The sequence below is a fragment of the Pristis pectinata genome, chromosome 20, assembly GCF_009764475.1.
Source record: "Pristis pectinata isolate sPriPec2 chromosome 20, sPriPec2.1.pri, whole genome shotgun sequence".
Classification (NCBI taxonomy): domain Eukaryota; kingdom Metazoa; phylum Chordata; class Chondrichthyes; order Rhinopristiformes; family Pristidae; genus Pristis; species Pristis pectinata.
Genome location: NC_067424.1, coordinates 13948505 through 13965363, shown reverse-complemented (window position 1 = coordinate 13965363; position 16859 = coordinate 13948505). Strand labels below are relative to the sequence as shown.

At 42.0% G+C, this 16859-nt stretch overlaps 1 protein-coding gene across 2 annotated transcripts in view; it reads right to left on the bottom strand.

Moving 5' to 3' along the window:
- The window catches only part of LOC127580868 (chemokine-like protein TAFA-2), a 76218-nt gene that overhangs the window by 17258 nt on the left and 42101 nt on the right, over nucleotides 1-16859 (bottom strand). For both annotated transcript variants that reach the window (XM_052034829.1, XM_052034827.1), the window contains exons 2-3: nucleotides 15938-16022; nucleotides 12747-12862 (exon numbers count right to left, since the gene is read on the bottom strand). In XM_052034829.1, coding sequence (XP_051890789.1) covers nucleotides 12747-12862; nucleotides 15938-15948 — 127 coding nt within the window. In that variant the 5' untranslated portion in view covers nucleotides 15949-16022. The remainder of the gene's footprint in view (nucleotides 1-12746; nucleotides 12863-15937; nucleotides 16023-16859) is intronic.

Below are 16859 nucleotides of genomic sequence, written 5' to 3'. Positions count from 1 at the left end.
TACCGAGGTACAGTGAAAAGCTTGTCTTACAAACTGATCGTACAGGTCAATTCATTACACAGTGCAGTTACATTGGGTTAGTACAGAGTGCATTGAAGTAGTACAGGTAAAAACAATAACAGTACAAAGAGTCACAGCTACAGAGAAAGTGCTGTGCAATAAGGTGCAAGGTCACAACAAGATAGATCGCGAGGTCATAGTCCATCTCATTGTATAAGGGAACTGTTCAATAGTCTTATCACAGTGGGGTAGAAGCTGTCCCTAAGTCTGGTGGTACATGCCCTCAGGCTCCTGTATCTTCTACCCGATGGAAGAGGAGAGAAGAGAGAATGTCCCGGGTGGGTGGGGTCTTTGATCATGCTGGCTGCTACACCAAGACAACGAGAGGTAAAGACAGAGTCCAAGGAGGGGAGGTTGGTGTCCATGATGCACTGGGCTATGTCCACAACTCTCTGCAGCTTCTTGCGGTCCTGGGCAGAGCAGTTGCCGTACCAAGCCGTGATACATCCAGATAGGATGCTTTCTATGGTGCATCGGTAAAAGTTGGTGAAAGTCTAAGGGGACAAACCAAACTTCTTTAGTCTCCTGAGGAAGTAGAGGCGCTGGTGAGCTCTCTTGGCCGTGGTATCTACGTGATTTGTCCAGGACAGGCTGTTGGTGATGTTCACTCCCAGGAACCTGAAGCTCTCAACCCTCTCGACCTCAGCACCATTGATGTAGACAGGTGCATGTACACCGCCCCCTTTCCCGAAGTCAATGACCAGTTCTTTTGTTTTGTTGACATTGAGGGCAAGGTTGTTGTCATGACACCATTCCACTAAGCTCTCTATCTCCTTCCTGTACTCTGACTCATCGTTATTTAAGATACGGCCAACTACAGTGGTATCATCTGCAAACTTGTAGATGGAGTTAGAGCAGAATCTGGCCACACAGTCGTGAGTGTATAGGGAGTAGAGTAGACGGCTGAGGACGCAACCTTGTGGGGCACCAGTGTTGAGAATAATCATGTCGGAGGTATTGCTGCCTATCCTCACTGATTGCAGTCTGTTTGTTAGAAAGTCAAGGATCCAGTTACAGAGGGAGGTGTTGAGTCCTAGGTCTCAAGAGTTTGGTGACAATGACGGATGTACTTTTTTTTTAATAATAAACGTTTATTCACTAAAAGCACTACAAAAGACAACCAGTGTCAATACACTACATCTAATACAGGAAAGAAGAAACTGCGCAACGACATACTACGGTAGAGAATGCAAACTAAAACTACCGAAACACACATGCGACTCTACACCTGTCAACGCGACACTTCAAATAAGAATCGCATCCGTACCGTCCACAACACACGCGATCCCCTGAGGGGCCCACTGAGCGCGGAACTCGGCTAGGGTGCCCGCGGAAACCGCGTGCTCCCTCTCTAGACGCACCCGCGCGCGCACGTAAGCGCGGAAGACGGGCAGGCAGGCCGACCTGCCGGGACCCTCGGCCGCCCGCTGACGCGTCCCGTGGATGGCCAGCTTGGCCAGGCCCAGCAGGAGACCCACCAGGAGATCCGCCGCGCACCCCTCCCCGCGCCGCACCGGGTGCCCGTAGACCAACAGCGCCGGGCTGAAGTGCAACCAGAACTTCAGCAGCAGCCCCCACAGATACTCGAAGAGGGGCTGCAACCTCTCGCACTCCGCGTACGTGTGGTACACCGTCTCCTCCCGGCCGCAGAACGGATGTACCTTCATGCATTATAAATTGATGACATGTATATAACAAACAGATTTTGCTTGAAGCAAGAAGGCTTCCCTGTGAGCTGACAGTACAGGTGACCACAAATGCAGTTTGAAGCACTGGCAGCATTGATCATACCAGAGGCTGACCCTGAGTGAGTACTGGCAGGTATGGGCATGGGAGACAATACTGGCCAAACTTGGCACAAGAAAGGGGAATCAGCATGGCATGAGAGTGCCTTAGGCAATGGCTGGAACAATTGTTGTGGGGAAAAAGTGGAACTTTGTGTGTGTGTGTGTGTGTGTGTGTGTGTGTGTGTGTGTGTGTGTGTGTGTGTGTGTGTGTGTGTGTGTGTGTGTGTGTGTGTGTGTGTGTGTGTGTGTGTGTGTATGTGGCATGTCTATGTGACCACTGGCATAGAAACTCTCCCCAGTGGGTCCAGTAGGAATCTTGTTGCCAATAGCTTTGCTAATGAATACAAGGCTGTGGCTAAACGGGCTTTGGATAGGTGGGAAATCAACTGCTCTGTTGTGCCATCAACAGCTTTGACAGAAAAGACTTCAAAAGAAGAGGACCAAATGACTGTTCAGATACAAGCTGGTTATGCAGGAAGCCGTAGTGTGTGTATCTGCTGTGTGAACCTTTCATACACAGATCATAGGGAAATGTTTTTTGGAGCAAATTACTGAGTGGAAATTTATGCTGATGGTGAAAATATACTGTACCAGCAAAAATACTGCAATGTGTTCAGAAATGTATTAATATTTTGCTGCCATGGAAAGCAAATAGTGTTTTGTTTCAGGAAGTGGTATGAAAGTTATCAGATTACTTCCACCTAAATCTTCAGCATTTATGGAGACTACAGCTTTGGAACTAAGAATAAGAAGTCAGGCGAGACTGTTATTGGGCGCATTGTCCCAGTGAAAGATGTGTCTTTTTTCGACCATGCATGAAATGACAAGTTTGTTTATGGTTCAATCAATGAGTGAAATAAATTGGCTATTAAACATGCAGAATCTCACATTTGATCCTGTTGGTATCTATGGCATAGAGAAATATAAAATAATCTTGTCCAATACAAGGTACAAGATTACTCTCCCAGAAAAGGTAGAGTTCCAAATCAGAACCTGAAGCAAGTGGATAAGACTGGCACAAATTGCTTTATAGATTAATGGGAGCCATCCCTGCACATGTGTGCCAGCTTAAAATGGTAAAATGCTTTATTTCTCAGAAAAAACACCACATATCTTCAGCAGGCAAGTCCTCCAAACTAGTTAATCAAAGCAATTCCAGTAGTGTGATTTCTTCACAGAGGGGAAGTTTTCACAGCAAAAACTCACAGAGAGAAAATCTATATAGTTTCAAATCTTGTGAGAACAATGGAGAATTGAACTTATTTCACAACCATGTAACCAGCAGCAACAGAAAGCAAATGACTTCAAGACAAAAATATGGTTAAATGGTCCATAATCAACATGAGCATTGAAACGGTAGAATATCACTCAATTATGGCCAAAGAATTTAGGTAAGTTCACTCAAGTACCACTGAGGGAAAGTACTGAGAAAAACACTTTATCTGACTTTGTCTGTAAACATATTCAGACAGGATACCGAAGGCCAGCGAGGCACAATGGTTAGCAAACTGAATTATCAATGGTTGCAGCAGTCAGAAGAGTTCCTGTGTGCACATACTTCTACATACACCTGCACAAATACACACACACACACACACACACACACACACACACACACACACACACACACACACACACACACACACACACAAAATAAACCAACACTAATGGATAAAGACTGGCTCAGGAAAATGAAGCTAGACTGAAAAGAGGTGTTCAACATGAATGCAGCAAAATCATACTTAGACCTCCTGTTGGCAAAGCATTTTCTGTTACCTGTATGGGTATAACAGGTTGCAGTGTCCATATTCTCACCAAGTTACTGTATGGGCAAAATCAATCTAGTGTAAGCCTTGACCTGTTCTGTATGCATTGAAAAAACAAGAGTTAGATAAATTAGAATGGAGTTCAAGTGCAGAGAAGCGAGAGTGACTGGTCAACACCAATTGAAGTGGAACCTGAAGAGAGTAAGACTTTTAGACTTTTTTCTGATTAAAAGGTGGCATTGATCAAGGCAGTTGAAAACAAGGAAAATCCGTGACTGTAGTATGAAAGGCCAGGGGTCAGATGACAGTGACAACACTACTGACCCCCATTGTCGGATGATAGCATTGCCTATCAAGTCGGAAGCTATACCACTGTCAATCAGGGGTCTGGCTCCGCCCCATTAGGTAAACACCTTTGTCTAGCTGGACCACTTGGATCGGTCTGTGCGAGCACCTTTGTTCCTGGACACATCTACTATTGGCCCGTTTAAAACACCTTTGTCTTTGCTGGGCTACCCAGCCCCCCAGCAGCATAAAAGTGCTGCATGTTTGGTTTTTCTTTCTCTTTTTTTCTGTGTCCGAGGATGTTGAGGTAAGCTGCGCACTACTTCAGGGCAGTTAGTTAAGGACTCCCGAGACCAAAGAGCCAATGTTTGTCCAGAATCAGGGTGTCCAAACATTGTATAGTTTATTCCTTGATCATTTGTACCCAGTTATTGTGTGTGTGTGTGTGTGTGTGTGTGTGTGTGTGTGTGTGTGTGTGTGTGTGTGTGTGTGTGTGTGTGTGTGTGTGTGTGTGTGTGTGTGTGTGTGTACCTTGCCCTCTGTTGCGATTTCTCTCCACATTCATGATCTCATGCTTGAGAGTGTGTGAGTGTGCATCTGTTCCCATTCATTCTGTCCTGCGTTTGTCTTTGTTAATAAACCATTTTTAAATTACAAAGACTGTGTGTCCAGACCTTTATCTTTAAGATACCAAAAGAACCTTTCTCACAACAATGAATTACTTCACAAGGGTCAGCATGCAGAGTTGGCAGAACCCATACCAGACTAGATCTGTCACATCATGTGCCTAGTTGAATGAGAGTCAAAGGCCTTTGACAATTAATACACATTAGGACTTTCACTGCTGCACAAAACTGTATTATGGTGTAAGAACATCACTGAAGATTTTTCAAGCTACAGTGGGCAAATACTACAAGTCATAGATCATTGCCTGTGACGATGTGCTAATTGGCATAAGTACCAAAAGAAAAAAGTCTTTGAATATTAGAAATGTTCCAGCAGCCACATGAACACAATGTAAAACATAAAAGAAGAAAGTGTTAATCATGCAGAAGGAAGTGGTTTACCTTAGGTTAAAAGTAAATGCAAATAGATTGAAATCAATCAAAGATGGATTTAGATCATTTCTAAGCGTGGTACAGCAACATGCCAAATCTTGCAACAATCCTGACATCACTCCGTCAGTTACTGAAGAAGATATGAAATGGAATTAGAGACAAAGAACAGAAAATGACATAGAAGGAGCCTGGGAAGTGAGTCACTGTTAGTTTACTGTGATACAAAACATTTATTGAAGCTTGCATATAATGGTTCAAATTATGGAGTAGGAATTGCAATCAGTCATAGCTAATGGTCAAGGAAGACCAATAGCAATTAAATCACACACATCCATCTCTCTTGCCACAAGAGTGCTCAGCCTGAGGAAGCATGGGAAATTTCCTTTAGAGTAAAAAAAATTCATAAATTCCAATGGGCAGACCTCTTACTTCTGTTACAGACCACAGCCTTTATTAGAACTTCATGTTATTAAGTTGTCAGTGCTAATAGTGGCTGTAACAAGAACGCAAAGGTCAGCCATTCTCTAATGTCAATAAGATTACATGATTGAATACAGAACTTTGAAACAAACTTGCATTTGTAGATGAGAGTTCAGACAGAGGGAATGAAAGCATGATTGTCACAATAATATTAGTAGAAAATGATTTTATGGCTACAGCAAAGGAATAGACTGGAAGACAAATAAGATATCATTCTAAGCAAGTCTATGAAAAATCTTTAAGAGGATGGATAGAATGAGACAAGTGTCTAGATGAAGATACGAGACTATAATCAATGGTACATGTTGTTAATAGAACAAAGTTGTTTGAAATGGGGACAGGGAGTTTTCACAAGAGTGTTGAAAACATAAATTTTAGAAGAGCTACGTACTGAGTATTCTGGTATTGTGAGCTTCAAGGCAATTGCCAGAGTTCTTACACATTTGCCTGAATTAAAGATGTGGTGAGCTCATAGATAAAGGTCATCTATTAAGACAAATCACTGAATACACCTCTTTTGAATTGGAAATGACAACAGAGGCATTTCCAAAGAAATAAGTGAAAATTGTCTAGGAAACACTGAAGAAACAGGTCTTACAAGGGTGTTTAAGTTTAATAATACAACAATCATTAGCAAAGTTTGTGCTCAATTAAAGAATGGCACCACATTCCACCACAGGCTGGGCCAAAACAGACCTTTTTCCAACGGTTTGGAAGAGAAGCACCAACAAGGTTACATACGAACATAAGACATACATGCACATAAATTAGAAGCAAGAGTAGGTCACTTGGCCCTTCAAGCCTGCTCCACCATTTAATAAGGTCATGACTGATCTGACTACACCTCCACCGCCCTTTGAGGAAGAGAGTTTCAAAGGCTTATGGTCCCCTGAGAGAAAAAACTTTGCCACATCCCTGTCTTAAATGGGTGACCTTCTATACTTAGACAGCGACCCCTTAGTTCTAGGTTCTCCCACAAGAGGAAACATCCTCACCATGTCAAAACCCATCAGATATTATATGTTGTAATTAACTTTCATTTTTCTAAACTACAGCAGATACAAGCATAACTTGTGTAATGTTTCTTCATTAAACAATCTGGGTTCATGATTTCCATAATGATTGCTTAGCAGAAGGCAGAAATACACTGGAGGTCAGACATTGCTCTGTCTGGATCCAACTCTGCTGCTGATTCACTACTGTATATCCAGCATCAGCACATTCATTTGAATGGAATTGTCTTTATGGTAAAGGTTTGTGAAGGTAAGTGATTTTTTTTTATTCTTTATTTAATATTAGTGTTTCTAAACTTAGAGAAAAATATATTTTTGAATAAAATCTTTACTTTTTAAAATGAAATATTTAATTATTTATATTTATTTCAACTGATTGGAGATGTGTTCCATCATCAGGGGCAGTTGGAAAAGCCTTTGCAAGTACAAGCTGTCAAAGGCCATCAGGGTGTGGGGGTCTTCAGGTTCCAGCCTCCTGGCCCCACTCCACCTAATATGACAGCATTGACAGGAAAACCTTCAGCTCAATTGGACAGCAGGACAGTAACAGGTTAGTACAGGATTGTACGTGGAGTGAATGCAAGGTACATGCTCAACCTGTTATACTTCTGCTGAGTTACTAATGTGTAGAAGACTTGAAACACGATTGAGTTTTTGTTCAGCCAAGTCTTGAGGGAGAAAGGAAGAGAAGCAGTTGAGCCTGAAACAAAACTATGACTCAAGCTATCGAGAGAAATAATTCAAACGACAAGATAGAATCCATGTGTTAGCACCACACTGACACTCAATAATGGAATGTAGGAGTGATAGTTGAAGTACGTGTTACAAAGAGAAACCTTGTGAAAATAGGAGATGGAATCAGGAACAAGTGTGTAAATTAAAATTCCAGCAAGAGATACAAGAGAATAACAAAGTTATGTGATCATTAGTATATTTCAGAAGCTGATGCAGTGAGGGCTGCGGAAGAAATAATGCAGGATTCTACTGAATGGTATCGAGTGATACTTTCCTCATCAAGACAATGCCAATAATATCTCCCTATGAGGAGATTAAATATTCTCAGAAAACCTCTGAACGTGTAAGAAATTTTAATATGAAAATCACAAAAGAGGAAAGCAAAGTAGTGCACTTAAATGTATTAAGTATGCATGCAGGTAGCGTTGAATGAACAAGATTCACATGTTTTAGCAGCTTTCCTTGTCTCTCCATTGTTCTTAATAATACTTGCATCACCTCCAGTTAGGACTAGTAAGGTTTGTTCAGTGCTCCCCAGGTGCTAACTCTCTAACAATGTGGTGCTCCCTCAATGCTGACCCCCTGACCACGTGATGTTCCCTCAGTATAGATTCCCTGACAATGCAGTGTTCCCCCAGTGCTGACTGTCTTACAGCGTGATGTTGCCTCAACACGGATCCTCTGACAGCTCGCTGCTCCCTCAATGCTAACCCTCTCATAGTGTGGTGCTCCCTCAGTACAGACTCTCTGGGATTGTGGTGCTCCCCCAGTGCTGACTGTCTGACAGGTCAGTGCTCACTCAATACTTAGCCTAAGCAAAATCATTTTGCCCACTGTACTGACCATAAAATCTACCTGCAAATATTTGTATTGAGTTAATTATGTGACTATTCTCTTCATATCATTGATGCATTTTACAAGTTTAGGATTGGTTGCTCTTTGATAATATTAACCAGTTCCCAGCGAACATTCAGTATTTCATTAGTTGCTGTTAATATGCAGTTGATGTAATTTCAATCTTAAGGGGCTTGACAAAAATAAAATCATCACTACAAAAGTGATTGGGAAGGTGAACTCTGTATTGTTTGTTGTTTTAACCTTGATTAAGACATTTTATTTTCATTAAACTGATACCTGTACCAATAGATTTCAAGTGTATCAAAGGCTGCCGACCAGCACCAACTCAATGTTGCACTGTTTAAAGTGCTCCAGTTAACATAAGGTAAATGAAAGCAAGTTGGTGGTGTTTAGCCAGACTGACTCCCTCTGGATGAATTTTGATGGACACAATTATTCCTGTTCCTTTTAGGGAGATTGAGGGCACTGATTCAGTGTTAATCATTCAGGGATTGTCATAAGTGGTGGGGTCTTTGCTTAAAATGCTGAACTCTGACTCTTGTTTAAACAGCCAAGACTTGGACCTATGTACCTAGCAACACATAACAAAGTGATTCTCAGGAGTGTGATCAGACAAAATTTGGCACTGAGCCACATCAGGAACCATAAAGAATGAAGACCAAAAGCTTGGTCAAATGGCAGCTTTAAAGAGTGGCTTAGAGGGCTAGAGGGGTAGAGAGGTTCGGTGAAAGGACCCCAGTGCTTTGGAGGCTGAAACCACTGCTGCCAGTGGTGAAGTAAACAGGAACATTGGAAAAGTGGAAGAATCCGGAATTGGAAGAGCACATTTTTCTTTGAAGTCTGCTGGGTTAGAGGAGACTACAGAAAATGACAATAGAGAGATCTGAATACAAGGGTGAAAACATCACAAATAAAGATATTTCTGGGTCTGGTACCATTGTGGATCATTAAAAACAATGATGGTTGGTGAATAGGACTTAGTGCAAGTCTGGAGGAGCTGAGGTGGGAGTGGCGACAGGTGATGTTCTGGATTAAGCTGTCTCGCCAATGGTTATAAAGGCTGATTCTCAGCTCAAGGTTAACTGGGGTGCCAAGGTTCTAAGTCATCAGATTCTGCTTGAGAAAGTGTATGGGTAGAAGCTGTTCTAGATGGGTATGGTGTTCCATTATCTATGTAGACCATTCATCAGCTAAGAGGTTATAAATTCAAATTCCATCAGGGTTCATTATATCGAGTATTCTAACATCAGAGATAGCCATGAAAGTTGCTAGATAACCACAGAAATCTAACTGGTGTACTTCAGGGAAGGGAACCTGCCATCACACCCCTACCCAGCCTACACTAACTTGAGTCCTCCCTCTAATTCCCTAAGGCAATAGCTGTTAGGCAATAAAAACATATTTATACAATTTGTGCTTGGGAACTAATACATTTCTGAGTGGATATTCATTACCTGTAGCTGTGCACCAACCCTGGCTGTCAATGTTTCTGCTGCTGCTTTTTGATAAACAATTAAAAAACAATTTATTTTGATAAATGAGTGGCAGATCACTACGGACATTTCCAAACTGGGTCGTACTTGCAAATGACAAGGGCAATGACTGGAGACTTGTTTCAATCGAAAATATTCGTGAACAAAATGAAATCCTTGTGGTAATGAATTCAATTAAGGCTTTTGCTGACAGGTTTCTTTGAAGGTGTGAATATGGTGGAACAATTTTGCTAATACCTGCTAATACCACCGGTTTAACAAACACTGGGGAAACTGACCAATAGAGTCCGACTGAGCTGTAAGGACACATGAATAAATTTTACGGATAGGTTTTACTCCCTTACTTTAATTATCCTGGATAACATTCCCATTTCTTACATGTGCATGGCACAATGCACTGCTGATCTGGAGACACAAGAGGCTTCATCTGCTGGAGTCAGGAGCAACACACAAGATGCTGGAGGACCTCAGTGGGCCCGGCAGCATCTGTGGACGGAACTGGACAGTCGATGTTTTTGGTGGAGACCCTTCATCTGGACTGAAAGATAGAGGGGAGGTAGCCAGTATAAATAGGTGAGGGGAAGAGGTGGGGTTAGAGCTGTTAGACGATAGGTGTATCCAGGTGAGGAGGAGTGACAGGCAGATGGAGGATGGAACAGTTTAAATTGAGACAAAAGCTGGGAGGTGATAAGAGGAGGTGACAAAGGGCTGCAAATGATGGAATCTGATAGGAGAGAAAGGTAGAGCATAGAATCAATTAAGGGAGGTGGGGGGGGGGGCAGATGGGAACGGTGGGGAGAGGGGAACCAGTGGGAGGAGCGTGTGGGTGATGGGCAGATGGGGTGGGTGGAGGAGGGGAAAGAAACAGGGTGATGGGGGCTGGGGTGAGTGTAGGAAGAACTGTGTAGATCAGGAGAGGAAAGAAAAGGGACAGAGGGGGAGCAGTTTATCTGTTTGGAAAAGTGAATGCCTGATATTAAGAGGAGTGAGTGAAAAATCTCATTACTGAACCACTGCTAACGGTCATTCCAGCCTCTTGAGCATGTAATCTAGAACACAGTCAAAGCCAATAATAGGCCCAGCTCTCCTGGGTGAGAAACACATTTTATTTTCCACTCAGGACTTCTCACAGTTCATGACCAGACTCCAAAGCTTTCAATCAGGAAACGCTGACTGGAGAAAAGTGGAGTGGTTTAAGTTTCGCTTAGAATCAGCGGGCAGTTACAACACTAACTCAGTTTTAAAATGCTCAACCTGTGAGTACATCCTTGGCCTCATTCCAACCCCATCTTTATGAGCTCCTCCAGTTCTACAGTCTCCCAATACCTCTGCACTCCTCCAATTCCAGCCTCTCATGCAATCCAGTTTTAATTGCTTCATTATTGGCACCAATACTTGTAGTTTCTTCAGCTCTTTGCTTTAGAATTCTTTCCCTAAACCTCTCCAATTCTTTACTTCCTTCTTCTCTCTGATTACACCTACCTCCTTGACAAAGATTTTGGACAATGGTCCTCAACTCTCTTTGTGTGACTTGGTATTTAGTTTAATGATGCTCCAGGGAAGAACCAGGCATATTTTCAAACAATAAAGGTGCATCATTTGAATCTGAAATGGCCACACACTACAGCTAGACCATTAGATTCAGATGCCTCATGCAGGGTCATTTCCTCATCCATAGAGTGTCACAACAGGGTAGGTAGCTACCTATGAGGAGCTGCACAGAAGGAAGCAGTCAGCACTGCTATCTCACAGCTCCAGCAAGCCAAGTTCAATCCTGATCTCTGGCGCTGCCTGTGTGGAGGTTGCACATTCTCTCTCTCACTTCAAGGATTTCCATCGATTGCTCCAATTTCTTCCAACATCCAAAGGCGCACTGGTGGATGAATTGGCTAATGTAAGGTTGTCCGTAGTGTAGATGGATGGTAGGAGAATCAGAGTGCAGTTGATGGGCACGTGTGAGAGAATAGGTTACTGGAAATAAGTTGGAGAATGGGATAGTTAGGTTTTCTCTGATAGCCAGCATAGAATTGATGGGCTGAATGGCCTTCTCTGTCATAAGAAAGAAATATGCATCTGTATAGATAATTAGTCCAAACACTTCCTCTTCTGTTTCTAGTGCAGTGCTATAGGTGACCTGCACTAGGGGAGGTACCCGGTAAACTTAGTGAGGGGGACATGAAAGATCTCATGGCACCATTCTGATGAACACTAGAGGTATATTCCCCAGTATCTAGGCTCATACTGCTCCGTCAATCAACATCATTCAAAAACAATTATCTCATCTTATTTCCTCGCTGTTTGTGGGATAATATTATGTGCAAGTTTGTTCTGCGTTTCCCTGTATTCCATCTGTTTTCCACTGGAATACAATGTCACACGGATCCTATTATCTCCATTCACAATCTCTTACCCTGAACCAATCCTTATGTTTACATATCTCCAGGGAGATCTAGTGTGTGGGGAGGTAAGGAAGGAACCTCCACAGTATTCATTGAGTACATCCAGCGTTTGCCCTCATACAAGTGTGTAAATAAATGTGTAGGTTTTCGTGTGCCTCCAATACTGCACTAACTTCTCTGCTTAGCTTCTCAACCACGTGTTCCACTTTCAGTTAGAGATCAGTTAGGAAGAGGAGGAGGTCATTTAGCTCCCCAAGTGTTCTGCCACTGTGTTACACTATGGCTGATGTGTAGCTCAGTCCCATTTATCCATCAGACCTCTACTTACCCAACAGAAATAATCAATCTTAGTTTTGAAAGCTCAGTTGACTCCAAGATCTGTAGCCACTTTGAGGGAGAGACTTCCAGATTTCTACTACCTTTGTGAATAGGTACTTCATGAATGTATTGGCTCTGATTTCAAGGCTCTGTCCTATTGTTCTTGGTTCCCCCAATAGAGGAAATAGTACCTCTTCATCTACCCTGATGAAAACTTTTATCATGTTATTCACCTCCATTTTATCTCCCACTCTGCCTTCTAAACTCCAGCTATCTGCAATGTACCATTATAACTTAGCCCTTTAAACTCTTGCTGATTGCATTGAGCTGCATTGCCTCCCTCCTGACGTGCAGTGCCACGACTGACTACAGAACTCCAGATGGGGCTTGACCTAGTCAATACAGAACAGCCTTCCAATTTCTGGATAACATTCACATCTCGAACATTTGGAAACATCGATTCCAAAATAAACACACAGTATATTTGTACTGACCTGAGTGGCTGCGATGATGGGTTGAAGCCAGACTCACTCTTCCCAAAGTAGTTATCAGGCAAATGGTGAGCAGGATAATCCATTTACCCACATTCCATATATACTTCCCACTCATTCTGCAAGGAATTCATAAGATAGAAATGAGATTTTATTTTTTAAAAATGCTTCCTCCTCCTTTTTGGAAGCTGCTGACTCTTACGTTTTATCTTCATTTCATCTCCATCTCACTCTACATGGAAACCAAGGCAACAAATTCTGACCAGTTATTCAACTGAAGGAGGAACAGCCAGCATTTCCTGGTCAACTAGTTCTAAAGAACCATCTTTTTTCAACCATGGTGAAGTCCTGGAATACACTCAGAGATGAGTAGGCCAGGACTTTGACCCAGACATAATGAAGATGGGCCGATATATTTCCAGTTTATGGTTCATGATGGTGTGTATTGAAGGGGAACTTCCTGCTGTTCCCATCCACCTGCAGCCCTCGCCTTTCTGCAGGTTGGGTGATGCTGCTGAAGAAGTCTTGGTAAGTTTCTACAGTGGGGTACTATCCAGCATGCCTTCACCCAAAGCCTACTAAACACTGCTTTCATTGGGCGGTGTTTGAGAGCAGAATCATAAGGTGACGAGTTAGTGCTTAACCACTGCCCACCCACCCACACACCCCTTGTGATCCTATCTCGGATCAACGAACTTGACATTAACCTGGGATTCAAACTTTCTGCATCTATCTATTTGACTCAGCCTTTTTTTAATATATAAACGTTTATTCACTAAAAGCACTACAAAAAGACAACCAGTGTCAATACACTACATCTAATACAGAAAAGAAGAAACTAAGCAACGACATACTACAGTAGAGAATGCAAACTAATACTAATGAAACACACACGCAACGCTACACCCGTTAACGCAACACGCAACACTTCAAATAAGAATCGCGTTCGTACCGTCCACGACACACGCGATCCCCTGAGGTGCCCACCGAGCGCGGAACTCAGCTAGGGTGCCCGCGGAAACCGCGTGCTCCCTTTTGACTCAGCCTTTAACAGGGATTCCAATAATTTCTAATGCCCAATGTTGAAGTGTTCATGAACATTTGATATCCTAATTCAAGGCCTTATTATCCTTGTCTAATTGATCATGTTCTATATTTTACCATTGGTTTGCAAATAGAAGGTCAAAGATAAAAAAACACATGCAAAAATTAGAGATGCTGCGTCAAAGCCTGAAGATGAAAGGATTACGGTGAGGCTTGACATTGTTGATTGATGACCTGAGTAAGAACGGGTGCTGAATTAACAGTGGGAGCAAACACTACCTTTGCCAGCCCTTGTGGATTTGCTGCTGTTGCATCCAATATACCTCGGAGACTGTGTGTAGATTTGGTCTCCAAATTATATGCCAACACTGGAAATGATGCAAAATGACAAGGGAGAACTGATGGGTGCTAACTATTAGGAAAACAAGCTCGGGTCTTCTCTATAGAGAATGCTGAAGGATGAACTAATAGGTAGACATAGAAAGATACAGCTGAAGTGTGAGCAAATAGGATTGGTGTAAAAGAGCAAAAAGGTTGGCATGGATGTGGTGGGCCAAAGGGCCTGTTTCTTTGATGTATAACTGATTTTAAATAAAATTAGGAAATGGTTTGATGGGATAAAGAGAAGCTTCCTGCAGAGTGCAAAACTAGGAACTATTAATATAACACAGTCTTTTATAAATCCAATAGGGAATTAAGGAGTAACTCCTTTCACTGGTGCGGTGAGAATGCACAACTTTAGTGACATGGGGTAGTTGAAGTCATTTACCATGGATTGATTTAATGGCATGCTCAATAAATATTTGAGAGAAAAAGACATAGTAGGGTAATTACAGGGTAAGTACAGTAAAACGAGATACCTCCAACACATATATCCAAGAATGCATGATCCCCCAACAATGCATTCCATATTCAACAATGCATGCCAGACCATACAATAAGATCACATTTAACAATGCTTTCAGATGTAACAATCCATGTTACATATAGAAATGCATGTCATAACTAATAAATTATGCTATACCCAATAGTGCATGCCATACCCAATGATGCGTGCTGTAACCCAACCACGCATCATTTTGCTCAATCATGCATGGCTTACTCAACAATGTTCTGCTTAACAATGCACCTCATAAACAGAATGTTTACTGCACCTAACAATGTATGTCACAACTAGAAATGCATATTAATAATGTATATCATAGCTCTCAATGCCAGCCTAAAATCGGTATCACAGTCAACAACGCATGGCACACCCAGTAATGCAAGCTATATGAGACCTGTCACATACAATGTTAATCACACTATGTTCAACAACATACCTCATGCTTAAAAACATCTGTGCTTCACAATATATCGCACCCGAAAAATGCATGCCACATCAAACAAGCATGTTGCACCCAGCAAAGCATGTCACATCCATCAATGCATACCACACCAAACAATGCTCAGTGCATGCAATAATGTATATTACACACGATATGCTCTTCATAGACAACAATCTGTGTTACTTATAAACAGTCATGAACAGTGAGACTGGAAAGGACCCATTAAGCCCATCCCAAACAGCCATGACTGAACTAAACATCATGGCACCCAGTATACCTATCTACATGCAGTTATGTAACCTCCAGGAAAGATGGAAAAGGGCTATGATAAGTTCTCTCACACTTCTAAAGGTGATTAAAATAAGTTCCATGAGATCACAGTGACAAACCCAAACATCTGCCTTCCTTTTCTATGCTGACATTGGCCAGAGCAGAGAAACACTCCAGCCCCTGCCAGAGCCAAAAATATATATCCCATAGTGCTTAATAACTCAGAATTCTTTTTGTTGTTAAGGTCCAACAAGAACCTCTGTAACGTTTCTACAACACAGCCTGGCTCATCTCCAATTCATTCCTCCTTTTTATCCTGCCCCGCACTTAAAGAAATGCCTGAGATTTTATTCCCTCCATTGATTTTTGTTTTTTTTTAAGGAATAATGATAAATGGTATTCTTGTTAAGAGCTCAAATGCAGTTGTTGGGTGATCCTGCAGTTTAAATCATTTACATTCACTTCATGCATTATAAAAAAGATGCAGTCACCAGTGCACTTCAAAATAAATAAGTGTGCAGTGTACATGAAAGAAGTGAGTGAGCACTGTACCTCTTTAGCATTGCAGTCTTATGGAGTGTACATTAGCCGGTCTCAACTGGATGCTCTCTTGGAGGAGACAAACACATGGGTGCATCTAGAATGAAGCAATTCAATTAGGAATAATCCACAGGGAACTTATGCACTGTGATACTCATTAAACCCATAAAGCAGCTTCCAGAATCATTGGTGATTTCTGCATTGTTACAGTCCAAATTGAATACAGAGTAGGGTAAGCTGGTGAGTATGGCATGGGACTAGCAGCACAAATTTTGTGGATTCGAAACCCACCATGACGAGCCGTAAATGTAGATTCAATAAATCTGACACCAGAGTATGATGCATTTACACAGAACCTTTCAAGGCATCAAGACGTCCCATGCACTTTACACACATTATAGAGCTATTTTTGAAGAGTAGTCACAGTTGTAATAAATACACAAGAACATAGGTCAACTATACAGTCCCTGAAGTCTTATCCAACATTCCATAAGATCAAGGCCATTCACTGTGTTCCCCACCATATCCCTTGATTTCCTCCCTGTGCAAAAATCAGTCCATCTATCATAAATACACTCAACGACCAAGTTTCTGCACTGCTGCAGTGTGGAGAATTCCAAAGAGTCACAAACCTCTGAGTGAAAGAACTTTTCCTTACCTTAGCTCTAAGTTGCCAAACCCTTATCCCAAGACTGATTCCAAGTCTAAACTCTCCAGCCCTGGAAAGCAGCTTCTCAACATTTACCCTCTAAGAATTTTATATGTTCAGTCTTCTAATCTCCACAGTATATAAGCACATCCAACTCATTCTCTCCCCAGGGATAATCCTCTTATTTCAGTAATCAATCTAATGAATTTAGTAAATCTAGCAAACTGCTGAGCCCTCTCCAAGGCAGATTTTTTTGTTCCTTAGGTGAGGAGCCCAAAACTGTAC